This window comes from Equus quagga, chromosome 3, assembly GCF_021613505.1.
Source record: "Equus quagga isolate Etosha38 chromosome 3, UCLA_HA_Equagga_1.0, whole genome shotgun sequence".
NCBI classification, from domain to species: Eukaryota; Metazoa; Chordata; class Mammalia; order Perissodactyla; family Equidae; genus Equus; species Equus quagga.
In genome coordinates, this window is record NC_060269.1 from 39,903,153 (window position 1) to 39,930,735 (window position 27,583).

At 37.8% G+C, this 27,583-nt stretch overlaps 1 protein-coding gene across 6 annotated transcripts in view; it reads left to right on the top strand.

Annotated features, from left to right (window-relative positions):
- Positions 1–21: 21 nt before the first annotated feature.
- The window catches only part of ARFIP1 (ADP ribosylation factor interacting protein 1), a 121,672-nt gene continuing 94,110 nt past the window's right edge, over positions 22–27,583 (top strand). Inside the window, exons 1-2 of one of the 6 annotated variants that reach the window (XM_046656502.1) lie at positions 22–137; positions 20,009–20,088. In XM_046656502.1, the coding sequence (XP_046512458.1) occupies positions 20,011–20,088 (78 nt within the window). In that variant the 5' untranslated portion in view covers positions 22–137; positions 20,009–20,010. Of the gene's footprint in view, positions 273–859; positions 879–20,008; positions 20,089–27,583 lie in introns of those variants that run through there. The other 5 variants (XM_046656507.1, XM_046656501.1, XM_046656503.1 and 2 more) reach the window with 5 other exon arrangements.

A 27,583-nucleotide genomic window follows, 5' to 3' on the forward strand; every position in this document is an offset into this window, starting at 1 on the left:
TCCTCACTTCCGGCTCAGTTGCTCTCGGTGCTGGTGCTGGAGGCCGGGTGGAGAGGCGGCCGGTCTGAGTGTCCGCGGCGGTTGGTCAGTGTGAGGCGGTGACAGCTGCAGTTGCTCCCCGCCCCCGAGGAGCCGAGGTGCGTAGGGGGAGGGGAAGAAGGAAAAGGCCCAGGTCTCGTTTCTGCTCGCTTCTTGCCAGGGTTGCGGCGATTCCAAAGAGCGGCGGCAGGGATAATCCTCGACGTGAGAGCTGCCGGGTTCCCCGAAGACAGGTGAGGGCGGAGCTGGCCGCCCGGGCAAGAGGCGGGGGAAGGCTGGGCGGAGGTGGTTGGCGGGGGCGGACACGTAGCCTCTGGGTTCGCCGTTCCGGACTTTCACAGGGCACTTCCATCCTTAGTCTCTGCCGTAGCTGCCCAAGTATTCGGCGTTTGGTTTCTGCCCCTTGATTCCTCTTGTGCCCCTGAGTGTGTCCCCGAAACAGCCGGGTGAAGAGGGAGGACTGGCCCTTCCAGGGCGGCACCCTTTTGGCTTTGCATGCATTGGGTGGGAAAAGGGGCTGCAGGATCCAGGTCTTTCTCGACTAAGTCTTGGAGGGGGGCCACCTTCAGGCTGGTGTCCAGCCTTCGTTTCTCTCTCTCCTTGCATCCCCCACTTCCTCTCTCCCCCAGCGAGAGGAAGGGAGAGTGATAGTCCCTCGGAGAGGTTCACCGGGCAGTGGTGCTGGGAGGAGCCTTGCCTCTGAAATGTCCCAAGCTTGATCGTGCCTGTGGGACGTTCAAGGAACGCTGGAGTTTGGGAAGGAAGGTTGTGCTGTCGTGTACTCGTCTGTTCCTCCTTGCCAAGTTACTACTGTTTACGTGTCTAGGAAGAGGAAAGAGGTTTTCTGGTTTTTTTTTTTTTACCGTTTCTAGACGCCTTTTCTTCTTACTTTATAATTACTTCCTTTGTTTTGTTCTTATCTCCTTCTTGAGTCCTTTGATCTCAAAACTGTTTGTAGTTTACCCTTCCTTCAGATTCTTTAGCCACTCCCTTTTAGGATTTTTGTTCCCCTCCCTTCATTTTCTCCTGGATTAAAGTATATAATTTCTGTAACTCAGTTCTTGTTTGACAAGGAAAAATGGAAGATTTGCAGGACTTTTCATAAACTTGTGCTTTCACCTGCAAGGGTGCGTTCACGTTTGCCACTTAATTAACTTCATTGGCGTGGAAATATGCACCAGAATTGGTTAAGTTGTCAGTCCTGTTTAAGGCTGCAGGAATTGGCCGTTTCATTGGTGCTATCTCAGAGTGACTACAATAGACTGTATGTTAGTACTGTTTTGATTCCACTTTGCTTCCATTTATTTGTTTTCCTTGCTCAACATGACCAACACCCTCTCCCAACCACCACATCTAACACTCACTGTCTGAGAAAATAATTCTGATCTTATTTTATTTTCTGGATTAAAATCTCTGCCTCAGATACTTTCATTCCTTTTTAAGTTGATGAATTAATTTTCCTTAAGCCTGGGTTATGCTTTAGAGTCCGTGGTCTAGGGGTCAGTGACTTTCAAGGGTCTTCCTCCTCCTTACCCTAGAAATTATGTGCAAAGCTTTGTTTGAGTGCATTCTCTTTTTTTTCTGGGGAGAAGGTCTATTCTTTTCATCAAATTATCAAAGGAGATTTATAACCTCCAGATAGATTAAAAACCACTCCTTAGATAGTGTCTTGTTGGAGTTAATGAAAACTATTTGTGGGGCTAATTTTTCAAACTGTAAATAGCTTGTTTTGGGAGAGTAGAATGCAGAGATTCTAGCTTTATATGGAAATCTCTAACTACTTCAAAACTTCAGTGTTACTAAATTCCTTCCTAGTCCTAGAGAAGGAAGTAAGACTGCCTACTTATTTAGTTCCTGATTTGTGGTTTTGAGGTTTCTTTTTAGGGATAGCTATTTGTGGCCAATGCTGTGGAGATCCACTGGATTTATAAATTATTGTGTTTATTATTATTTAATACATTTTAAATATCACCAACCTACGAGGCACAGTTCAGAGTAAAAAATTTAAATTCTGGTTGTACCTTGCTTTCATTTTCTTGTTTTTCGCTTGAGGCATCTACTTTGGCTTTGGCTTTGCTGGGAAGGGCAGATAAGATGTTTCAGTGGTATCCATAAACTTTTGATATGTTGCTGCTTATTTTGCCAGCCCCTTTTCCTCCATTCTCTCTTAGGTATTTTAATGATTATTCTCTTGTGTGAATAAGTTAGTATCCTTCCAAACATAATGTAAGTGTAAAGTGCATATTTGAACTTAGTGATTTGGTTGTAAAGTGCTTGTTGATTGAAGGTTGAAGTTGTAAATGTTTGACAATTGATTCAGAGAATGTTAGAACTCGAAGAGACCTATACAGCTAATCATAGTCCATATAGAGTAACCAGTTTCTTCTGCTCAAAGAATAAAATAATTTTCCCTCTGTCTAGCATCCTCACTTGGGGCAGCAGAAAACACAACTTTGTAAAGAGTACATTATGCTAAATTAGTTTCCTTCTAGGGTACTGACAAAGTCAGAAGATAGATTATATCTAACACTATAACAGTAATTAAGCTTTGTTTGCTTACTGTGTGCCAGGCATTATTGCTAAGTACTTAACATAATTATCTCATCTAATCCTCACAGCAACCGTATAACATGGCTAAAATCCCCATTTTTATAGATGAAGAAACTGAAGCTAAATGATTAACTGAAGCTGAAGTAATCTGCTCAGAATTAACACTGGTGGAGAGAGGATTGAACTTAGGTTGTCTCACCCCAGACTGTGATCTCTTAACTGCTACTCTAGACTGCTTCTACCATGTTTCCTTTGCATCTTTTTTGGCATGAGTTGGGGGTATCTCACCTGATTTTGAATCAGACATTAAGAAAAGAAGATATTTTCCTTTATTAATCTTCAGTGGATGAACACCTAGTTGAATGTCCTACCAAAAAGTATGATAAAAAGAAATGAATTTGGAGGAGGCTTGTGGAGTGTTATTTAATAGAGTTTTCCCATGGGGATGGATATAAATCTATGTGTATGTGGCTGTGTGTGTGTATACTATGACATGTGAGGAGTAGAAAATGTGACAATAAATGTTTTAAGTAATAAACTTGGCATTTTAAGAGTCTGGAGGTATAAATACATTCCAGAATGATAAATTTGGAATGGAGTAAGGAACAAATTCAGGATGGAGGAAGGAATAAATTCAACAGGGACTTTAAGATAATATGGCTGTGGATGGAAAACTAATAATATATGTACAGACTGGAAAGAGTAGTTCCACATAATATGGAAGATGATGAGTTAGGGACTATGACAGTCTAAAAGTCAGATAAGCAACAGCATTAGTTCTAGGATGTATGAAAAAGACTACAAAGCAAAAGAGTCTGAAAATAATCTTATCTTTTGTCTCTATGACCTTTAGATAGTCATGGAAGCTGCTGAATAGCTCTTGCAGATTCTCAGCTATCCTCTACAAAAGTATATATTTTCCTTTTCTTTTTCCTTTATTCCTTTTCTCTTTCTTCTTGCCTCCATCTCTTATTGCCCTCTCCTCCATTACTTTTAAACCTCTGTCTTAGGATGATTATAGGCAGGTACTGCTGGAAATTGCCCAATCTTTTGTGAAAATATGGCAATATCTTTACCATAGTCTCACCTAAGAGTTTTTATTTTGTTTCATTTTTGTATATCTGTGATAGCGTTGGACTAGCAGCTCCTTGATGTTCAGGCTTGATCCTTTCTGATCCTTTGGGGAACTGTGACACGCTATCTTTGGAGCAGGATGGTAAGAAAAGCAGAGTTGTTGGTGAGGCTTAAATCATACAGAGGAGGGAGTCAGCTGGCCAACTCCAGTTGCTGCTAGCATGAGATAGTGTTGTAGAGCAGGGTTTCCAAACTTTTCTGCATCATGGCACACATAGAAAATGATTATATTTGTATGGCAGACTATAGCCAGGCTCACCATAGCTCCCTAAAGGCTAAGGGTGGGGGAGAGGGTGTCAATATTTCACCACATCTATAATCCATTCTTGACACACTGGTTGGAAAGCTTTGCCCTAGAGAAGAGGAATACGTTAGTCTTTAATTCCTTTTGTTTATTTAGCATATAAAGTTTTACAAAGCACTTTCACATACATTCGCAGTTTAGTTTTACTCTGTCCGTGTCAAGTAGGTAGAGCAGATAACATCACCATGTTAGAAAGAAGAAATTGAGATTTTAGATGAAGTGCTTTGTATAAGGTCACACACCTAATAAGGGATGGATCGGGAATTCAAGTCCCACGTGGAAAGAGTCCCTGGGGGTTAAGTCAGTGGCGTGTAACCTCCAGGGTGGCTGGGACCCCATCTGTTAATGTTTCAGAGTGCTACCTTCAACATCTAGGTCAGTGACAGGCACATAGAAGTCCATAATAATTGTCATTTATTGAGTGCACTCTGGCTGGGCATTATGCTGTATAGATATCTGTGTATTAGGTATTCTTATTTTTCTGTTAACAAATGAAGAAGCAGGTATAGAAACCAGCAGAAGTAATTAGTCCTAGGTCACTCAGGTAGTAAAAGAGGAACCACAAGACTCATAAGCGAAGTTGCTTGACTCCAAATCTTGTACTCTCTTCACTGCAGTAACTAAATGATTTCATGACACTGTGGGGGTGGAGAGTAGGTTCCAGTTAAACTGTGTGACATTGGTGGCAGAGAGTGATGGTGAGGGTGGTGAAAGGGAGAGAGGCAAGTGGACTATTAAGTGTTTACTTTTGGCAGTGTTTTTTTTTTTTTTTTAAATATTGGCAACTGAGCTAACATCTATTGCCAATCTTTTTTTTTTTCCTCCTTCTCCCCAAAGCCCCCCACTGCATAGTTGTATATTCATGTGGGACACCGGCTCAGCATGGCTTGATGAGTGGCGCCATGTCCACGCCCAGGATCCGAACCGGTGAAACCCTGGGCCACCGAAGCGGAGCGCGCAAACTTAGCCCCTCGGCCACAGGGCTGGCCCCAATTTTTGGCAGTTTTGAGGTAGCTTTCTAGAGATGATGGTTATCTAATAGAATTTCCAGGATGTTTGGGGATGGAGATGAAGAGAAATGTGATAAAACTCGAAGAGAGTAACTTGGCCATTGGTGCTTCTTCTAACAAAAGGGTTAAAAATGTAGATCCTCTTCATATATGGCTAAATATTAATTGTAATTTATTTCTTAAAGGTAGGTTTACAGATTATTTTTATTTTCTATTCCTCTATTTCCTAATTTTTTATATGGCATATTAATTACTTTTAAAATTAAAAATATTTTTAATTATACAAGTAATATATATTCTTGAAATAAAAATTCAAATAGTATAGTAAGCAGGTGGAATGGAAGTTTCCACTCCTCTGAGCCCTCTGTCGCCCACACCTGCTCCCAGTTAATTCGCAAGGTAGCTGTTAGAGAGAAGCTGAAATTCATGAGGAAGCTCTCAACTGGCTGTCTCATACCAGAGCCACGAGCCACACGTGGCTATTTAAATTAGTTAAAATAGGATTAAAAATTCAGTTCCTCAGTCACACCAGTCACATTTCAAGTGCTCAGTAGCCACATGTGGCTAGTGGCTACTTTATTGGACAGCACAGGTATAGAACATTTCTAACAACATTGGCCAGCCCTGCTAAAACTTTAAAATACTATACGATTAGTGACAATAATTACTATACTGTTGAACCAGAATTTTAAAACATCTCTGTTCCCCGTGGTGCCTAGCAGTTTTTGTTTTGCCCGTGAAATATTATTGCCACGTTCTTTCTCCACTTTTTGTTTTAACTAAATCCAGATGGTCAAAGTCTAATGTTTTTCTTGGATATTTGGGGATTATAGTTAACTGCTTTTCTAGGATAAAGATGTCAGCTTTTCTAGGAGCATGAGTGTTTTCTGTCTCCTCTGAGCTCCAGGCCTGTATATCTTGCTTTCTAGTTGGCACCCTCTCTTGCATATATTAAAGATATTTCCTCAAATACAACGTGTCTAAAACTAAACTGATTTCCCCTTCACTCAAAAAAAAAAAAAAAAAAACCAAGCCCAAAATGTTGCTCCTCTTTCTTTTTTCCTTATTTCAGTGAATGAGTCTATCTTTCCAGTTGTAAAATCCAGAAAACTAGGAATGATCCTAACTCCCTCTTCCTGATACATCCAGTCAAGTTTTATTGATCTTACTTTCTAAATATCTCTTACATCTGTCTACTGCTTCCCTTTTCCACTACCACCACTTTAGTTTGTTACCATCATCTTGCCTGAAATTTCTACAATAGCCTCCCTTCTTGTCTACCCACTTCTGTTTTGGCCCCTCTCTAATCCATTATCTATCTTGAAGACTTAGTGATTTATTTTGAAACACACATCTGCTTGTCACTCTGCCCCTTCCTCCCCACTCTTTTTACGGCTTCCCATTGCTTCTAGGATAAAAATAAAACGACTTCCTGCTTAGCCCTCCAGCCTCATCTTTTACGATGTTTTGCTTAACTCTCCACTTCAACCATGCTGGCCTTCTCTTAGTCCTTTGTGCTTGTCTTGCTCTTTGCCACTATAAGGCCTTTGTATATGCTTTTCTCCCTGAATGGACCACTCTTTCTTTATTTTTGTTTTGCTTGTTGGCTCTTAGCCATCATTCACACCTCAACTGAAGTTTTGCTTTCTTAAGGAATATTCTAACCTTCCAGATTAGGTAGTAACATCATACATTTACCACAGTGGCAATTTACATTTATTTGTATGATTATATGATTGGCTTTCTCTTGTACTGCCTCCAGACTCTGTGAAGACAGGGGCCACATCCTCTTTCTTTATTGGCTCATTATTGAATCCCTAGGACTTAGCTCAGTGCCTGACACCTGGATATTGATTGAATTTTCAAGTTGATCATATTAAAGATTTCAGTTCATGGAGTTTTGTAATATGGGATTTTGAACATGAATATTTATAAATATGGTAATTAAAATAGTATTAGTTAAATTGCCAGTTATACTGGTTTTTTTAAGTGCATGCAACAAATTATTATTTTAATAGTATAAATTTACATTATCAATTAATAATATTGTTGAAAACAATAATTACTACAAAGTATAGCCTAGTTTTCTTAGATTACTGTTATGCGCTGCTTAATGGCATTTTGATCAATGACAGACCGCATATATGACAGTGGTTCCATGAGATTATAATAGAGCTGAAAAATTCCTATCGCTTAGTGATATCATGGCTGTCTAGTGCAACACATTACTCACGTGTTTGTGGTGATGCTCATGTAAACAAACCTGTGCTGCCAGTTGTATAAAAGTATAGCACATACAATTATTTACAGTACGTAACACTTGATAATAAACAACTATGTTACTGGTTTGTATATTTAATATACTATACTCCTTATCATATTTTAGAGTGTACTCTTTCTACTTACAAAAAAAGAGTTTACTGTAAAACACTATGCCATGTTAGGCTGGCAGTAGCCTCATACATCTTGTGTTTACTGCGTCTCTTGACTGTATCATTTTCTCTTGTGCTTGATTGAATCTCGTGTTGTTTTGTTCCTCATGGCCCTTGAGTGTACAAAATCCATTGCTACTATTGCCAGTAAGAGGCCACGTTGAGTGATTGACCTAGAAATGAAATGAACAGTGATTAAGGATTACAAAGGTGGATTTACCAGTGATGGTTATTGCTTGCCAGTCAGGCATGTCCCATTCCACCATAGCTATGATCTTCAAGAACACGAACAAAGTGATGGAAGCTGTTAAAGGATCTCCTTCATTAAAGCAACGAGACTATAACAAAAATTTGAGAAGGGTCTGTATCAGACGTGGAGAAACTTCTAAGGACTTAGATTGAAGACCAGACCTAGAAGCATATCCTTCTCAGCACTCTGATGATCACACCAGAGCAAAAAGTTTGTTTGCTGTGTAGAGAGAAAAGGCTGAACCCACCTACAGTGTTGAATTTACTTCTAGCTCTGGCTGGTTTAAACAATTCAAGAATCATTACTGCTTACATAATGTGAAAGTGAGCAGTGACTCTGTGAGTGCTGATGTAAAGACAACTGAAGAAGTTTTGGAAACTCTAGATAAGCTGAGTGTGGAGGAAAATTACTTGCCAGAGCAAATATTCACTGTGGATGAAACCTCCCTGTTCTGAACATGGATGCCTGAAAGCACTTTCATCCATAAGGAGGCCAAGTCAATGACAGGTTTTAAGACTTGTAGGGACAGGATAACAGTGTTGCTTAGAGGCAATGTTGCAGGCTACAAATGGAAACCCTTCATGATCTGGCACAGTGAGAACCCCAGGGCCTTCAAGAGCATCAGTAATCACACACTGCCAGTGTACTATGGGAGCAGTAAGAAGTCATGGATGACCCAGCTCCTCTTCCAAGATGCCCTCCTGAATTGCTGTGCCAGCAAAATGGAGAAGTACTGTTTGAGAATAACATACCTTTCAAGACTTTGCTTATTGTCGATAATGCTCCCAGACATCCTCCTTTTATTGGTGATCTTCATCACAATATGAAAGCAGTGTTTCTCCCTCCAAACACCACGTCTTTGATCCAACCAATGGATCAAGGAGTTATAGCAGCTTTTAGGCCAACTACCTGTGGAGGACCTTTGCCCAGGTTATTGCTGCAACTGAGGAACACACTGAGAAGACACTGATGCAATTCTGGAAGGATTGCAACATGTATGACTGCATCAAGAACCTTTCTTGGGCTTGGGGTGATAGCATCAAGGAATGTATGAATGGCATCTGGAAGAAGAAATTCAAGAGGTTCGTCCACGTCTTCAAAGGACTTGCCAAGGATGAGGAGGTTGCAAAAATCAACAAGGCTGTGTTTGAGATGGCAAACAACTTTAACCTGGGTGTGGGTGCCATGAGGATGCCTAGAAGTGGTTCCTGAGGAATTGACTAATGAGCAGTTGTTGGAACTGGAACGGGAATGCATAGCTGAAAGAGGCAAGAGAAGAGGAAACTGCAGGAGAAGAAAAAGAAGAACCCCCAAGAAAATTCCCAGTGAAGGATTTAGCAGAAGCCTTTGCACACCTCAACAAGCTCCTTAAAAAGGTTTTCATTATTAGAGGGGAATGTTCATGGTGCATTATCTACTTATAAGCAAATCTGTGATGAAAAAAGAAACCAAGCAAACCACCATGAACATATTTCTGAAAAGAGTGACACCTCCTGAAGAAGATGCTCAGGCAGGGCTTTCAGGAGGTATTCCAGGAGAAGGCATTTGTCATAGGAGATGACATCTCACTGTGCTGTTTTTGCCCCCGAGGCCTTTCCAGTGGGACAAGATGTAGAGATGGAAGGCAGTGATATTGATTATCCTAACTGTGTATAGACCTAGGCTAGTGTATGTGTTTGTGTCTTAGTTTTCAACAATAAAGTTTACAAAGTAAGAAAAAAAAGTTTTTTAAATAGAAAACGTTTTATAGAAGAAGGATATAAAGAAAATATTTTTCTATAGCTGCACAGTACGTTTTAAACTGTGTTATCATGAAAGAGTCATAAAGTTAAAAAAATTAAAAAGTTTATAAAATAAGGGCCGGCCCGGTGGTGCAGTGGTTAAATTCGCACGTTCCGCTTCTTGGCGGCCCGGGGTTCGCCGGTTCGGATCCCGGGTGCGGACATGGCACTGCTTGGCACGCCATGCTGTGGTAGGCATCCCACATAGAAAGTAGAGGAAGATGGGCATGAATGTTAGCTCAGGGCCAGGCTTCCTCAGCAAAAAAGAGGAGGACTGTCAATAGTTAGCTCAGGGCTAATTTTCCTCAAAAAAGAAAAAGTTTATAAAATAAAAAAGTAAGCTAAGGTTAATTTATTATTGAGGAAAGAAAATTTTTTAAAATAAATTTAGTGTAGCCTAAGTGTACAGTGTTTGTGAAGTCTACAGTAGTGTACAGTGATGTTCTGGGCCTTCACATTCACTCCCCACTCACTCATTGACTCACCCAGAGCAACTTCCAGTCCTGCAGGCTCGACTCATGGTAAGTGCCCTGTACAGGAGTGCCATTTTTTATCTTTTCTACTGTATTTTTACTGTACCTTTTCTGTGTTTAGATGCACATACCATTGTGTTACATTTGCCTACAATATTCAATATGGTAACATGCTGTACAGGTTTGCAGCCAAGGAACAATAGGCTTTAGCATGTAGCCTAGGTGTGTGCTAGGCTGTACCATCTAGGTTTGTGTAAGTGCACTCTATGATGTTCACACAACAATGAAATCGCCTAATGATGCATTTCTCAGAACATATCCCTGTCATTAAGCAACACATGATATTTGTAATAAACTCTTATTTTAGACAGAATTATTGCAGAGATAGTGTAGCGATTCCTGTATACCCCATGTCTAGTTTCCCCTATTATTAACATGTTACATTAGTATGGTATATTTGTCACAATTCATGAACCAATATTCATGCGTTATTGACTAACGTATGCTCAGATTGCCTCAGTTTTCTCCTAATGTCATTTTTTAATTCTAGGATCCCATCCAGGATACCACGTTACATTTAGTTGTCATGTGTCCTTTTGGGTTTGACAGTTTCTCAGACTCCTTGTTTTTGCTGACAAGTTGATAGATTTGCCGATTACTGGTTAAATATTTTGTAGTCTATCCTTCAGTTGAGATTTGTCTGATGCTTTTCTCATGGTTAGACTGCGTAATATGTTTTTGGGAGGAAGACAACAGCGGTAAAGTGCCATTCTTATGTTGTATCAGGAGTAAATACTATCAACATGCCTGACTACTGTTGATGTTAACCTTGATCACCTGGCTTGAGATGGTGTTTGTCAGGTTTGTCCACTATAAAGTTACTTCCCCCCTCCTCTCTTTGCATATTGTACTTTTTAGAAGAAAATCACTATGTGAAGGGCACACTTATGTTGCACCTCCTTAACGGTTTGTGCATAAATTTTTTGGAATTTTTCTGCAAAGGAGATTTGCCTCTCTCTCCTGTTTATTAATTTATACAATAATTTATTTATATCAGTATTGACTCATGGATAATTATTTGATACTAGCACCTTGTTACTTTCTGGCATGTCAAGATGCTCCAGGATCATCTTGTATATTTCCTGACCCAGTCCTAGAACCAGCCATTTCTCCAAGGAACACTGGTTCTGTTTATTGGAGAATGGTATTAGAAAAAGATCTGGGTACTACGTGTGCTCGTTATTGTTGGGGTTCCTCCTAGGAAATATACACTAGCTCATGTATATACACACATAAATATTTCTGTATGTAACTATCTGTATCTATATTAAGCCATGTTCTTAGATTATTTACCCTGAGCTTTTTTCCATTGAAAAAGGTTACCTGTGAATATTGAGGGGTTTCTTTTATATGGTTTTGGGAATTAGTAACTCTCCAATTCCCTTGGTTGGCTTCACTGCTAATGTTCTGGAACTCAGCTAGCCATCTATGAAGAATGAGGCCACAGTACACTGAATAATTTAGAGTTTATTTACAGCTAGTTTTCTTTGCAGGGAGTAATTTAGTTTTGAGAGTCTTATCATTTTACTTCTCAGTAGTTTCTCTGTAACACAGTCTTAATGGGGAATATAAAAAGACTTCTCCAAACAGTTATTTTGTTACTTGGTTAAAAATTGCTAATGATGGTGGGGATGGGAATAGTTGAATATCTGTTACTTTGATTTTTAAGTTGTTTCCCATTATTAAATTTAATGGAGAAAAAGCTTTCTACTTTTGAGTTATCTAGACTGATTTGTTTATCTAATGAGCAACCTGAACTTAATTTATCACTATCTAAAAGGACTTATAGGTGTCTAGCAAAATAGCTTTTACAGATCCCAGATGTTTGTTGACTTAAAGACAGCAGCATAGTGTAAATGATTCTTTATTATCTCGTTTCTTTTTATTTGGTTATTCTACTTATGAAAGGAAATGTAAGGTACTTTGAATGTATTGTGGGGTAAGCCATTTTCATTTCAATATCATTTGCTTTGGACAGTAGGGAAAAGGATTTTTTTCCCTGTTTGAAGAAAACTACCTTCATAAAAAACAAAATTATTTTAAATTTTTTTTGACTAAAACAGAAAGCTTCTATATTTTGGATATTATTTTTCAGCTTTAAACATATGTAATTATTTAATGTAGTCACTATGTATTTTAACTCTAAATTTTTTATTGGTAACAAGTCAGTTCAACTTGAAAATTAATATTGAATTATGAAATTAAAACAAGTCTTTCCATTCTCTTACTATTTATCCATTATCAAGAAAAGATAGACATATTCCAATAGATTCCATCAAGAATGAAAGAAATAGCCCACTTTCTTTAATCTTTAGCTTGGGAACCAGCCTCTAGAATATCAACGATACAACAATTTAAAGAAACTAAGCAAGTTCAGATCAAAGCAAGCTCATGTTTTGCTACTTTTTGCCCTCAGTTTTTGTATTTACCTCTGTAGCATTGTCCTTGACTCACCAGTCAGAACTCCTTGGTCTCATATATTATAATTATTTCTAGTACTTCTCCAACTTTTTTACTAAAGTACTCCTAAAAGGAATAACTCTTCACATGTTTCTTTGGAGACTCTTATTTAATCATACAAATTCAAGAAATTTCTTAGACGACTTATGTGTATTGTTTTATTCAAGTGAATTTTGCTTTAGATTCCAGAATATCATACTGTAATAAAAAGAGTGTAAATTCTCATTTCAGTATGATGTGCCGTGTTTATCCTGTTTATGGCTGACCTGTTCATATCTGCCATGGAAAGTGCCTTGAGCATACCGTTTCAGACCCCCTGTGGTATGCGAGTACCTTAATTTGAAAAACTTTTGTTATGATTTTTGTTCAACAACACTCATCCTATACATAGATACTTTAGTATTAGACTTCTGAGTCTAACTCATTGACATCATGGAGACTGTAAGTGTGGTTTTTTCTTTTCTGGTATCCATGGAGTCTTTTGTTTTTCTTATCTTCCAGGATCCTGGCAAATCTAGGACCTCCTGCCCTCTCTTTTGTGGGTCCTAGGGAGACCCTAAATGCATTTAGTAGTTGTGAGGTATAGAATTATCCCTTGTTAAATTCTGGTTAAAGTTGTAATATAGTTTCCCTCCAGATAAATCTAGTTTATTCAGTTTGTAGAAATCAAAATGTGACTTTGATAATAAAATAAAAAACAACCCCAAATAGTTGGATGGATTATAAACCTCAGGTGATATTATTTATGTGTTTTTTACTGATGCTAATTAGTATTTCACATTATAGGTCACTGGTTCTTACATTCATTAGTTAATGAATACCTCTGGCTGATTTATTAGAAGCAGAGCCCCAGAGATGACTTAAGGTGTTTCTGGCCTCCAGAATAAACTGGCCTCTGAGGCCTGAAGGTTAATGGTAGTTTTGTAATAGTAATTTATCATTCTCTTTTGAAGACAACCTTTAAAGATAACTGAATTCATGTAAAGATCAGAAAACGTGTATCTTAAGAAAGCAGAAGTTATGTCATTAATTTTTTAAATCTGTCATTCTCTATGTATGTTAATTATCAAAGTTATGAACAAATGGACTTTTTAAAAATAAATGTGAAGAAGGTCAGAGCATTTGAAGAATATGAATAAAACACAGATTTAGTACGTATCTTTGTAATTCTCAGACATTTGATTCCCTGTTTCCCTGTCTGCCTGAGGTCATTTAGTTTTTTCTTGAGTTGGATAGTAATGATATATCTTCCCAATTGGTACTACTGTTTAATACAGGGGAGCACATGTTAATTCCTATTTCACAAGAAAGTAGAAGACAACAAAAATGAACTGCCTTAACTTTCTTCCATTTTCCGTTTCACTCTTCGCTGTCTCCACGGATTCCTGCCTCTTATTCTTCCCTCATGGAAGAGATTTCCTCCTCCTTTCTGAGAGTAATTCCTCTACCTTTGCTCAGAATTCATACTGTTCTTAAAAACCTTCTATTTTTATCTAACATTGGATTTGCAATAATAGTACAGAGAATTTCCTTATATTCCTTGCCCCACTTCCCCCAATGCTAACATCTTACATAAACATAACATAATTATCAAGAATAGGAAATTAACACTGGTACAATATTATTAACTAAACTACAGACCTTATTATAATTTCACTAGGTTTTCAACTAATTGTCCTTTTTCTGTTCCAGGATCCTATCTAGGAATTCACATTGAATTTAGTTATTTCTCTGTAGTCTCTTTCAATCTGTGAGTTTCTCACATTTTCCTTGTCTTTCATGACCATAACACTTTTGAAAAGTACTGATCAGTTATTTTGTAGAATGTCCCTTAGTTTAGGTTTGTCCAGTGTTCTCTCATGATTGGACTGAGCTTATGCATTTTTGGTGAGAATACCACAAAAATGGTACGTCCCTCTCGGTGCAATGTATCAAGGGGATTATGATGTTGATACGTCTTATTACTGGTCATTCTTGGTCACTTGGTTAAGTTGGATCTGTTAAATTTCTTCACTGTGAACTGTGAGTTTCTTCACTAACTGTCTGTCGCTTTTCTGTTGATAAGTTCTTTGAGGGAGATCTTTGGAGATAATGTAAATGCTGTTTCTTTTCAAACTTTTGCCCTCTAATTTTAGCATCCATCAGTGGATCTTGTCTGCAACATTTATTACTGTGATGTTTGCCTGATGGTGATTCTGTTTCCCTCTTTCTTTTCTATGTTTATTAATTGAGATTCTGTTGTGAGGAAGAGTTGTCTCTTTACCCCCATTTACTTCTTTATTTGCTTATTTATTTATATCAGGATGAACTCATTAATATTTGTTTTAATCTATGGGTTTAAATCCAGTACTACCATTATTTATTTTGTTGCTCGCTTTGTTTCAGCATTGGCCGTTGGGGACTCCTTCAGGGTGACTCCTCTGTTCTTTTGAGAATCCCACGTCTTACTTTTTGCGCTTTTTTCTTCGGACACCAGAAAATGTTCTAGGCTCATATTGTATTATCTCTGCCCCAGCCTTAGAATCAATCACTTCTCCTGTGGTTCTTTTATTGGAGACCAGACCTGAGTACCAGGTGTACTCGTTGTTACTGAGTATCACTGCTTCTAGGCCCCCTTAGTGAACAAAGCTAGGAAACCTATACATAGATATACATATGTGTGTATAACACACATATCTTATGTATACACACATATGTTAAAAACTGTGAGTTTATACTGACAACTCTGATTCCAGTCCAACACCACAGGATTTATTTTAGCCTTTCTCCTTTCTTTGTTTATAACTTCTTTCTCCAAAAGTGAGAAACCTAGCTCTCAGTATCTACAGTCTTTTTGCTTATTTGGTCAGTTCTATTATAGACATGATTTCAGAATTATTAACCCATGCCCCTGTGAGAAAAACTTTCACTAACTAGAGTAACATTTATGTACGATCTTTCTGCTTTCTCCTTATGGTGTCCTGTCAGGATGCTCTTTTCTCCTTCTCTTCCCTCCCCTCCTCTTCCTTCCCCCTCTTCTCCTTTTGCCCTACCTTCCCCTCTCCCCCTTCCCCCTTCCCTTCCCTGGGTTATTCATTTTTTAAAATGAAAGGTATGTGAAAAATTACTGTGGTTCTAGGAATCAGAATCATTTAAAAATAGACATTTGGAGAGGCTGGCCTGGTGTCATAGCGGTTAAGTTCACCCTCTCTGCTTCAGTGGCCCAGGGTTCAGTGGTTCAGACCCCGGGCACAGACCTATGCGCTGCTTATCAAGAAGTGCTGTGGCAGGCATCCCACATATAAAGTGGAGAAGGATGGGCACGGATGTTAGCTCAGGGCTAACCTTCCTCGAAAAAAAAAGACATCCAGGGAAGTGTCACTCCCTCCTTATCCCTGCTATGCTGTTTCCATTTCCTGCTTCTTTCCACTCTTTTCCTACCTGCCTCCTATAGGTAACCTATCTCCTTAGCTTCTGGTTTATTCTTCTTGCATTTCTTTTGTTCCAATGATCAGAAACATGTATTTTCATATATTCCTTTTGTTTTTACATGAAGGTAGCGTACCTATAGGTATTTTTGGACTTTGCTTTTTTCACTTAACAATATGTCCTGGAAATCACTCCATATCATAGAGATCTTCCTCTTTTTTATTTTTTGCAGTTGCATAGCACTCCATTGTTTGGATGTTATCATAGTTTATTCAATGCCTTTCCTATGTATGGATATTTAGGCTGTTTCCAATATTTTACGATTATGAAGAATGCTGTAATGTATATGTACTTTTGTATTGTTGGAGGTGTATTCCCAGGATGGATTCCTAGAAATGGGTTGCTGGGTCCACAGTTAAGTGCATATGTGATTTTGTTAGGTGTTACCAGAGTTCCCTCCAGAATGGTTGTGCCAATTTCCCATCAGCCATGTATGAAAGTGCTTGTTTCCTTATGTCCTCGCTAACAGAGTGTTTTGTTATATTTTAAATTTTTTTGCCATCCTCATAGGTGAGAAATGGTATCTCAGTGTTGTTTTAACTTGGATTTCTCTAATCATGAGTGAATTTGAGCATTTTGTATGTTTTGGAGGGCTATTTTAATGTATTTTTCTGTAAATTGTCTCTTCATGTCTTTTTCCTGCTGTCTATCTAATTGTGGTCTTTTTTCCCTTTGTTTCTAAGAGTTTTCTGTATATTAGGGATATTAACCTATTGTGGCATATATTGTGAACATTTTATCCTGGTTTTTCAGTTCTCTTTTGTCTTCATTTATAGTGTTTATGTCACACAATTTTTAAAACATTTTAGTCAAGTTTATCAATTTTTTTATTGTCTCTAGATTTTTAGTTGGAATTAGAAAGCCTTTCTGTACACCAAGTTTAAAGCACGGTTCACTCATGCCTTTTTTTTTAGTACTTTCTGTGGTTTCATTTTTTGTGTCTAGATTCCTAATCCATTTGGAGTTTGTTCTTGTGTAAGGTGTGAGATATGGATCTAATTTTATGTTTTTCCAAATGGCTACCTAGTTTTCCTGGCATCAATTATTGAAAAGTCCATCTATACTCAAGTGATTTGAGATGCCACCTTTGTTATATACTGAATTTCTGTGTATATTCACGTCTAATTCTAGACTCTTTTTTTAAGCTTTAGTACATGGTTGTGTATCCTAGTTGTTGGTTTTTAGTTCTCTGTGTGAGGTGCTGCCACACTATGACAACTGACAGATGGGTGGTATGGTTCCACAACCAGGAAACAAACCTGGGCCATAGCAATGAGGGTGCTAAATCTTAACCACTAGACCACCAGGGCTGGCTCTAGACTTTTTATTCTTTTCCACTGGTATTTTTGCCTAGTCGTGCGATAGTACCATAGTGCTTTAATTATAGATGCTTTATAGTATGTTTTAATATCTGATAAAGGTAGTACCCTTGTGACCCTTGTGATTTTCCTTTTCAGTGTTTTCCTAGCTATTCTTGCTCATCTGATTTTTCCATATCAATTTTAGTATCAACCTGTCTGATTGTATAAAATAGCTTGTTATTTTTCTTGCATTGAATTTGTAAATTTAAAAGGAAGCAATAACATCTTTATAATGTTGTCATCGTAGCTGAGAATGAGATGTCTTTCCATTTGCTTAGGTCTTCTTTAGGGTCTCTCAGTTGTGGTTAGACATTTTTTTCATATAGATTTTACACATTATTTAGTTTATTTCTAAATATTTAATCTTTGTTGCTGTTGTAAATTAAATTTTCTCTGCCATTGTGTTCTCTGATTCTTGTTTTTGTATATGAAAACTATTAATTTTTATGTTAATTTTGTATTCTTTTTCATTGAATTCTTTTGTTTTTTTAGTTAGTTTTACTATTGATTCTTTGGAGTTTTTCAGGTGTACCAGCATATCATTTGCAAATAGAGATAATTTTCCTTCTTCTTTACATATTATTTCTTTAATTGATTTATCTTGTTGATTTGGTTACTACCTCTAGTACAATGTTGAACAGTAGCAGAGATGGTGGGCATCTTTGCAATGTTTCTGATGTTAGTGGAAATGCCTCTATTATTTCTTTCTTAAGTAAGGTAATGGTTGTAGGACTAAAGTGTATGTATGTGTGTGTACATATATATTTTATCATGTTGAGAAAGTCTCCCTTAATTCCTTTTTCCTTGAGTGTTGAATTTTGAATGAGTGTTGGATTTTGTCAAAAGGTTTCTCAATGTCTATGGAGAAAACCATGTTCCTCCGGAGATTTATGAATACAGTAGGCCCCCCTTATCTGCAATTTGAGTTGCCTGCAGTCATCCGTGGACCAAAAATAATACAACATCACAGTGCCTAAGTCATTTCCCTCATTTCATCTTATCATGTAGGCGTTGTATTGTCTCACATGATCACAAGAAGAAGGGTGAGGGGCCAGCCCGGTGGCACAGCAGTTAAGTTTGCACATTCCACTTCAGGAGTCCAGGGTTCACTGGTTCGGATCCTGGCTGTGGACATGGCACCACTTGGCAAGCCATGCTGTGGCAGGCATCACATGTAAAGTGGAGGAAGATGGGCATGGATGTTAGCTCAGGGCCAGTCTTCCTCAGCAAAAAAAAAAAAAAAAAAAAAAAGAAAAAGAAAAAGGAGGATTGGCAGCAGATGTTAGCTCGGGGCTAATCTTCCTCAAAGAAGAAGAAGAAGTGTGAGTACAATACAATAAGATATTTTGAGAGAGAGAGACCACATTCATGTGACTTTTATTACAGTATATTGTTATAATTGTTCTGTTTTATTATTAGTTATTATTGTTAATCTCTTGCTTTGTATAATTTATAAATTTATCATATCATAGGTCTGTATGCATAGGAAAAAACATAGTACATATAGAGTTTGGTATTATCAGTGGTTTTGGGCATCAACTGGGATCTTGGAATGTGTCCCCCGCCAATAAGTGGTAACTACCATGCAGTGTATATCAGTAGATTTCCTAATTTAACCAGTCTTGTGTTCCTGGCATAAATACCACTTGTTCATGTTGTATTATTTTCTTAATGTGGTATTAGATTTAGTTTGCAAATAATAAAATTGTATATTTCAAGAGTAAAAATTTTTCTTTGAATTATAGTACCTAACATGGTGTCTTGTAATTGTTTGTCTCCCTGATTAGATTCAGAGTACTCTTAGAACCAGAATTAGATTTTACTCTTCTTTCTCCTTAGTACCTAACAGAGTTCTTCATATATAGTGTTCTCTAAATGTTTTTGAATAAGTTAAAAGCAGAAGTAGCAAGGGTCGGCCCCATAGCCTGGTGGTTAAGTTTGTGTGCTCCACTTCGGCGGCCAGGGTTTCACGAAACCCAGGTTTCGCTGGTTCGGATCCTGGGTGCAGACGTGGCACTGCTCATCAGACCATGCTGAGGTGGCATCCCACATAGCACAATCACAAGGACCTGCAACTTGAATATACAGCTACTTACTGGGGGACTTAAGGGAGAAGAAGAAGAAGAAAAAAAAAAGATTGACGACAGATGTTAGCTCAGGTGCTAATCTTTAAAAAAAAAAAAAAGCAGAAGTAGCAGATTAAACTTTTATTGGATGAAATCTGAGTATGGTGTTTGACTTAGACAGTGGACACTCATATCTGTTATCAGTACTAAAGAGCAGTGGCCAGGGAGGTGGAAGAGGTCTGAAACTTCGGTTTCATATGGGTCATAAATAACATATTTTTGGCTTCAGACATCTTTGGATCTCAGTTTTTTCATCTATCAAATCAGGTTGACACTCTGATCTTTTAAATTGTGTTTCATATCTAAAATGATTTTATGAAATTATTTTTTAATCATTGAGGTATGTATTTTTATATTCTGCATACTTTTTCTGAGATTTTTTTTTAAAATTGTTTGCCTCTTAGAATCAATAGATACTCATGATTGTAGATAGTTTTGGAAAGCAAATTCTGACTGCAAATCAATTAGTTATGTTGTGGAGTATTTGTAAGAATGTCGATGAGGTGGTAGAGCTCTGTTAACTAAATTATTTAATGTGTGCTTAAAACATTTACTTTTAGGCATGTCTGACTGCAGCAATGATACTACAACTCTGGGTGCATCTAAACCAGCCACAGAAGAAGCCAAGTCTAATTCTGAGGTGATTGGGTGGTATTTATGTTGTTTAAAGTCAGACCGTTTCAATCAAAGTTTTTGACTGTCCAGATTGACTTAGTTGGTCTAAACATGTGCCATTCTAAACAAACTAATACACATAGACACCGGAAAGGGGTGGGAAGAGAGAAAGAGATTTTTTCATAATGGGAGATACGTTACCGTTTGCATTTGTGCATCTGAAATTCTAGAGTATACCTGTCACATTAAAATGAACGTAAAAGTGGAAGTCAAACTATACTTTTTAATTCAAATATGAAATGAAGTTTGTGTTGAAATAATGGTAGTAATAGGTCCATATTTGAGCTCATCTACCATATTCTTTCTCTAGTTAGGTATGCAACAAAATCCAAGTATAGAGTTTTTTAAAAAAGAAGTATTGAGTCCTGGACTTCACTTCAGACTCACTGAATCTGAATCTATAGTGATAGACCCTAGGCCGTGTCTTTTTGTTTTCTTCCTGGAAATTTTACAGGTGATTCTAATATATACCACTAAGAACCACTGTTCTAGTTCATCAGATTAAAGAGAAAGATATTAAGAAGTTAGTTTTATATTGACTTCAAGTCACCAGATGTTTTTTGAATGCCTAGTACTAGTAATACCTCTCATATTTATAGAGATTTATTTATTTATTAAATTAAAGATTTACAGAGTAGCACTTTCATATTGCCCCACCTTGATCTTAGGACAATTTGGTATAATTCAGTTAGATAAGTGGAACAACTATTATTTTCCCCATTTATATGTTGAACATATTTAACTTTCAGAGAGGTAGTGACTGACTTAGAGGAACTGGCAAGGCTTGAACACAACGTGGAGTAATTGGTTGCAGGGCTTAGAAGGACTGGCTAATGCCCATTATTACGTTGCTGTTAAATTTAGTAGCATGACATGAAAGGTCTGAAAAAGCAACAGAAGGCTCAGACTCAGTAAGACTCAGACTGGACTCAGTAAGAGAACCAAGAACTGCTGCTTCTATATCAGTGGAAGAAATAATGGCCTAATAGGTACCATTCACTGAGAACCTGTTAGGTGACAGGCACTGTGCTGGGTTTTACATATATTATCTCATTTAATACTGCAGTAACCCTGTTTGTAGTTGAGGTTTTCTCCCTCATTTTATAGATTAGGCAACAGAGACTTGGAGAGGTTAACATAGCTAATGAGGAACAGATCTGTGATTAGAACCCAAAGAGAAATGGAAAAGATGAGTAAATTTAAGAAACTAAATAGGAAAAAAATTATTTAAATTTAAAGGTAGAAGACAGGAAGTTGGAAAACAAGCAAATAAAGTCTTAAAGTCTTTTTTTTTTTTTTTGAGAAAGATTAGCCCTGAGCTAACATCTGCCACCAATCTTCCTCTTTTTTGCTGAGGAAGATTGGCCCTGAGCTAACATCCATGCCCATCTTCTTCTACTTTATAGGTGGAACGCTGGCCACAGCTTGACTTGAAAAGCAATGTATAGGTCCACACCCGGGATCCAAACCGGCAAACCCTGGGCTGCCCAAACGGCATGTGTGACCACTTGTGCCACCGGGCCGGCCCTAAAATCTGTTTTTAACAACAACAACAAAGGAAAGAAAGCAAAGTAGTTGTGTTAGGTATTTATTGGTGTATCATGGGCTCATTGCTTGAATTCTTTTCTCTCTGCCCTTCAGTATAATAACACTAATGCATACACCAATTTCTTTTTTTTTTTTTAAGGACTTTATTTTTTTCCTTTTTCTCCCCAAAGCCCCCCAGTACATAGTTGTATATTCTTAGTTGCGGGTCCTTCTAGTTGTGGCATGTGGGACGCCACCTCATCGTGGCTTGATGAGCGGTGCCATGTCCGTGCCCAGGATTTGAACCAACGAAACACTGGGCCACCGAAGTGGAACATGCAAACTTAACCACTCGGACATGGGGCCAGCCCCCATACACCAATTTCTAATAGCCAAAAAGAATATACAAATATTTGCATTCTTCTTTTACGTGAGTAACCCAGAGGTCTAAAAAGTGAATTGGGTAAAGATCCTGCATTCAAGGTGCCTGTTGATTAATAGAGGAAATTTTCAAATAAATAAATAAAATGTAGAATAATAATGCCTTTAGAGTGGTACAGATAAAGAACTGTGGCAGTTCAGAGGAATATCAGCCAGGAATATCAGTGGAAGTGGCATTTAAACTGAGTTTGTTTTTTTTTTTTTTAAGATTTTATCTTTTTTCCTTTTTCTCCCCAAAGCCCCCCAGTACGTAGTTGTATATTCTTCGTTGTGGGTCCTTCTAGTTGTGGCATGTGGGACGCTGCCTCAGCGTGGTTTGATGAGCAGTGCCATGTCTGCGCCCAGGATTCGAACCAACGAAACGCTGGGCCACCTGCAGCGGAGCGCGTGAACTTAACCACTTGGCCACGGGGCCAGCCCCTAAACTGAGTTTTATAGTGAGTGTAGAATTTGAGTATTTGAGTGATGATGGTCACTGCTTGAGCAAAGGCATAGAGAAGGGAGATTGAGAGACATGTATGAAGAGGTATGAGTAATTAGTTTGACTTAGTAGGGCATCCAAAGAAGCATAATTGGTGGAAAGAAGATAGTTCAGATCATGGAAGGATTTTGAGTGTCAGGAGGAGTTGGCTTTTATGTTGTAACCATATTGGGGAGGGAGCCAGACATGTTAAACATATACATAAATTATTTTCTAATGCAGTGTAAAGTAGTCTTGACCATCACTCAGCAGGATAAGGGGCTAATGAGTGATGAAGAGTGCTGTTTTACGTCAGCTGCTCAGGGAAGGCCCTTCTTAGTGATGTTTGAGCAGAAACTTGAATGAGATGTGGGAGTCATGTGGAATTCTGGGAGTAAGAACCTTCCAGGAAGAGGAAGCAGTAAGGGCAAAAATAAGATTGGTGTGTTTGAGGAATGGTGGCTTGACATAAAAATGAAAATGACAGGCAGAAGATGAGAAGGTTGGGAGAAGGTTTGAGATGCAGTATTCAGGTAGCATGTGGTTGAAAATAGACAAATTAGGTGTTGACACAGATTAGAACATTTGTTAAGAAACATTTGCAGTAGATGAAATAAAGGTTAAATAGTGAATGAATTTCCATATACTCATTATCCAGATTCAATATTTATCTGGATTTTACCACATTTGCTTTATCCATCCTTTTATAATAATAGGTTTGAGGGTCATCTTCCTTTTAAAACCGTGATATTGCCAAGATAGAATAAAGAAAAAAAAGAACAAAGTTATAAGCAATAACATTTGTAACAATAATTCAACTCTGTCTTGATAATTGGTCTGTTTTAGAAAAGTGTAATTAGGGTACTCATAGTGACAAAGTTAGGAAGAGTAGCTGTGCTGATGAATACTAGTGTTGATGGAGCTACGCCAGTATTTGTCCTGTTGGTCCTGAGCTGAAATCAATGTGATATAATAATAACATCTTCAAATAGCATTTTCAGTTCTCCAAGCAATTTCACATTTGGTTCTTATAATAGCTGTATGATATATAGGTTAATAATCTCATTTTATAAGTGAGGAAATTGAAGTTGAGGGAAGTAAAATGACTTCTGTAAGATTCTAAAAAGAGGCAGAGCTGGTCCGTGAATCCACATCTCCTGACACCTTGGTTAGTTCTCCTGAGACTTCACCTAGTAAGCTTATACACCTAATGCTTTTGAACCACGTTGAATGAACACTTTGTAATAAATATGTGAACCATTTTTAAAATTTTATTGAGGTCATATTGGTTTATAACATTGTATAATTTCAGGTGTACATTATTATATATTGGTTTCTGTATAGACTGCATCGTGCTCACCACAAATAATCTAGTTTTTATCCATCACCATACACATGTGCCCCTTTACCCCTGTCACCCTCCTCCCACCCCCTTCCCCTCTGGTAACCACTAATCTGTTCTTTTCTCCATGTTTTTGCTTATCTTCCACATATGAGTGAAATCATACTTGTTAACCATTTTTTAAAGAAGCTCGTGTTTTTACTAGTACAGAAGGAAATTTCAAAGACTATTTGAATTATAAGTTTAATAGAATTGCTTTCTCTTCTTGTAGGCAAACAAAAATCTGAATAATTTCATCTGACATGGAAGGCATTTATGCTGTTTGGTACTGGACAAAATATGGTCTCTGTTGACATGCATAATTAGTCCATCACACACTGCGACCTTCATTGTCTGAAGCCATAACTAGAACAATTAGTGTTGAATATTTGTGGCCCCTTTTTTCTTTTCTTCTTTCACGCTGTTTACTTTCTTCTGTGCTCTTTTGTCTAGAATTGACTAAAATTAAGAATTTAGTCCTTTAAATTAGAAGAAAATACAACTACTTGATAGCAGAACAAAATACCTACTGAATATATGCACTCAGTGGACTGAGCATGGGAAATATTTCACAGCACTTTTTAATGAATTTTCAAATAACTCTTTTTTTTTGGAAAGATTTTATGTTTTTCCTTTTTCTCCCCAAAGCCCCCCAGTACATAGTTGTATATTCTTAGCTGTGGGTCCCTCTAGTTGTGGTATGTGGGATGCCACCTCAGCATGGCTTGATGAGCGGTGCCATGTCCGCGCCCAGGATTCGAACTAACGAGACACTGGGCCGCCTGCAGCGTAGCGCACAAACTTAACCACTTGGCCACGGGGCCGGCCCCTCAAATAACTTTTTTTAAATGGTAGATTTAAGAAGTAATTGGAAAAATTTTAAGCTTATTATTATACCACTTTATTTGTGCTTGCTCAGTGATAGATTGGATTAAAGATCAATGTTAAGTGTGTATTTTAGAAGATATAACACCTTGTATAGTTCCAGAAGTCTAATTAAGGCTAAGACAAGTTCTTTTACATCCTTTCTAGGAAATTTCTACCTCATTTCTAAGCATTTTAGAAATTAGATTTTGTCGTTAATAATGTAATATATTGATAACAGCAAGAAACTTATTTCCAGTATGCCTTCTCTTGCATTATTAAGGTGGATTTTTTTAGTCTTTGGGTGAATTTTTGTTAATGCTGTGTCTTTTATTTTCCACGGGGTGTTCACCTGTAAATGCTGACCATCATATGTAAAGTGTTTTTTAATGTTAATGTCAAGGTATATTTTCAGGATTTGAAAAACATAAGTAGTGCCAGAAAAACATTACACGAGCTTTTTTCTTTTAGCCTAGGTCTTGAGGCAGCTACAGAAAAAGCTATAGACTAGGAGTTGAATTGACATGGGGAAGAGTTACTGTGCATCCTGATGGTGAAAATGAAGTTAGTAGACATTTGGTTGCCTAATCGGCCAGTATGGAGAGAGTTAGGGGAGAGTATGGTATGAGGAGCAGCTGGGAAAGTAGGTAGGGGTCAGACTGTAAGCACTTTTATGAGTCACGTTATAGCTATTGTAGTGTTGAGAAAGTTTACTGGAGTGATGGGTAGTGTTAAGTAGTTTGCCAAATGAGGGTATGGGGGAGTTATTCTCCCCCAATGGAGTTGGTCTCATGCTTTGAAATAGGTTACATTTATGACATTAAAGTGAGTAAGTATTAAGATCCATGGGGCCTGCTAGTGTAAGAAGCAATTTATAGCAAAAAGCTGTTTACAGAGTTTTTCACCTATGACATATTTGGCTAGATCATTTTTTATTGTGGGGGATTATCCTCCACATTGTAGGATGTCTGGCAACATCCCTGGCCTATACCTTCAAGATACCAGCAGCACACCATTTCCAGCTTTTATAAGCCAGCTGTTAAACACAGACATTACTTAAAAATTAAATTATATAAGCTTAAAATTTAAAATACATATATTAAAAACAAAGATGATAAGGGGCTGGCCAGGTGGTATAGTGGTTAAGCTCACACGCTCTACTTCCATGGCCTGGGGTTTGCTGCTTCGGATCCTGGGCGTGGACCCATGCACAGCTTGTCAAACCATGTTGTGGCAGGCGTCCCACATATAAAATAGAGGAAGATGGGCACAGATGTTAGCTCAGGGCTAATCTTCCTCAGCAAAAAGAGGAGGATTGGTGGTGGTTGTTAGCTCAGGGATAATCTTCCTCAAAAAAAACAATGATAAGTTCTCAAGACTTTTCAGTTCCTATTTTACATATTTTACTGTTATCTATACTGTTGAGGTTATGTATGTCTATGGTATTCTGTGATGGAAATACCATATAATTATGTGCTACTGCACATCCCTTCCTACCTCTGGATTCAGTGAGGTCATGTTGGAAGCCTGAAATTGGCCCTAGTGGGAGTGTTGACACCATGGAAATGGGCAAATGCCACAAATTAGGCTTTATTATTATTTTTATTTTTAATTTGGAGTACTGGTTGTTAAACATTTGCTGGCACACCACTGGAAGCATCTTTCTGTTATTTGATGAATGCCTCCTGTGTGCTAGGTACTCTTTATAAGTGCTTTGAATATATCTTCCCTCAAGTATTATCTGAGATGTGAATATTTTCTTAATTTTATAGGTGAGAAAAATAAGATTAAGTAACAAAGATCACAGAGCAACTGTTATATTATAGGGCTGGGATTTTAGCTGAAGTCTCTCATAGTTCAAATTCTTAACCCTTCTCTTTATACCTTACTGTCTCTCTGAGGCTTTGGAGTAAGTTTTATAGAAAAGGTAACATTTGAGCTGAGCCTTAAATTATGGGCAGGATTTTACCAGATATGAAGCTAGAAGAATATTTTAAACATTGGAAACCATTTGAGCAAATTTTCACAGATGTCAAAGTGCATTTCATTTCAGAAATAACAAGTTAAGTAGGTTTAGTAGTAGAGGATCTTTAGAAGGGTAAAGTTAAGAGAAGTAAAGCCTGAAAGTTGATTGGCCCCTATTGTGAAGGCCCTTGTCTTAGTCCCTTCTGGCTGCTACAACAAAATACCCAGACTGGGTGGCTTATAAACAACAGAAATTTATTTGTCACAGTTGTAGAGGTTGGAAGTCCAAGATCAGGGTGCTGGCATGGTCAGGTTCTGATGAAGGCTCTCTTCCAAGTTGCAGACTGCCAACTTCTCCCTGTATCCTCACTTGTGGAAAGGGCTAGGATGCTCTGCGGGGCCTCTTTTATAAGAACACTGATCCCATTGATGAGGGCTCCACCCTCATGACCCAGTCACCTCCCAGAGGCCCCACCTCCTAATACCATCACATTGGGCATTAGGATTTCAACCTAAGAATTTTCGGGGAGATAGAAACATTCAGACCATAGCAGATCTTAAATAACATGAACTTTGGAACAAAAGAGATTCCATTTTTATTTCTAAGGACATAATTATTTCCCCAAAGCCTTTTGTGTAATTATTTTGAGTGTCTAATTTAATTTAAATTTAAATTCAACTTCAATTTAAAGCATGAGTGAAGTACTGTGAATGGTTTTTGCCCAGGGAGATGACATGGAGTTTTTGGTTTTGAGCCCCATTCTGCCCATTTGTGTGTTGGCTGTTAATTTTTACTCCTATAATTAATGTTTAGTAAATGTT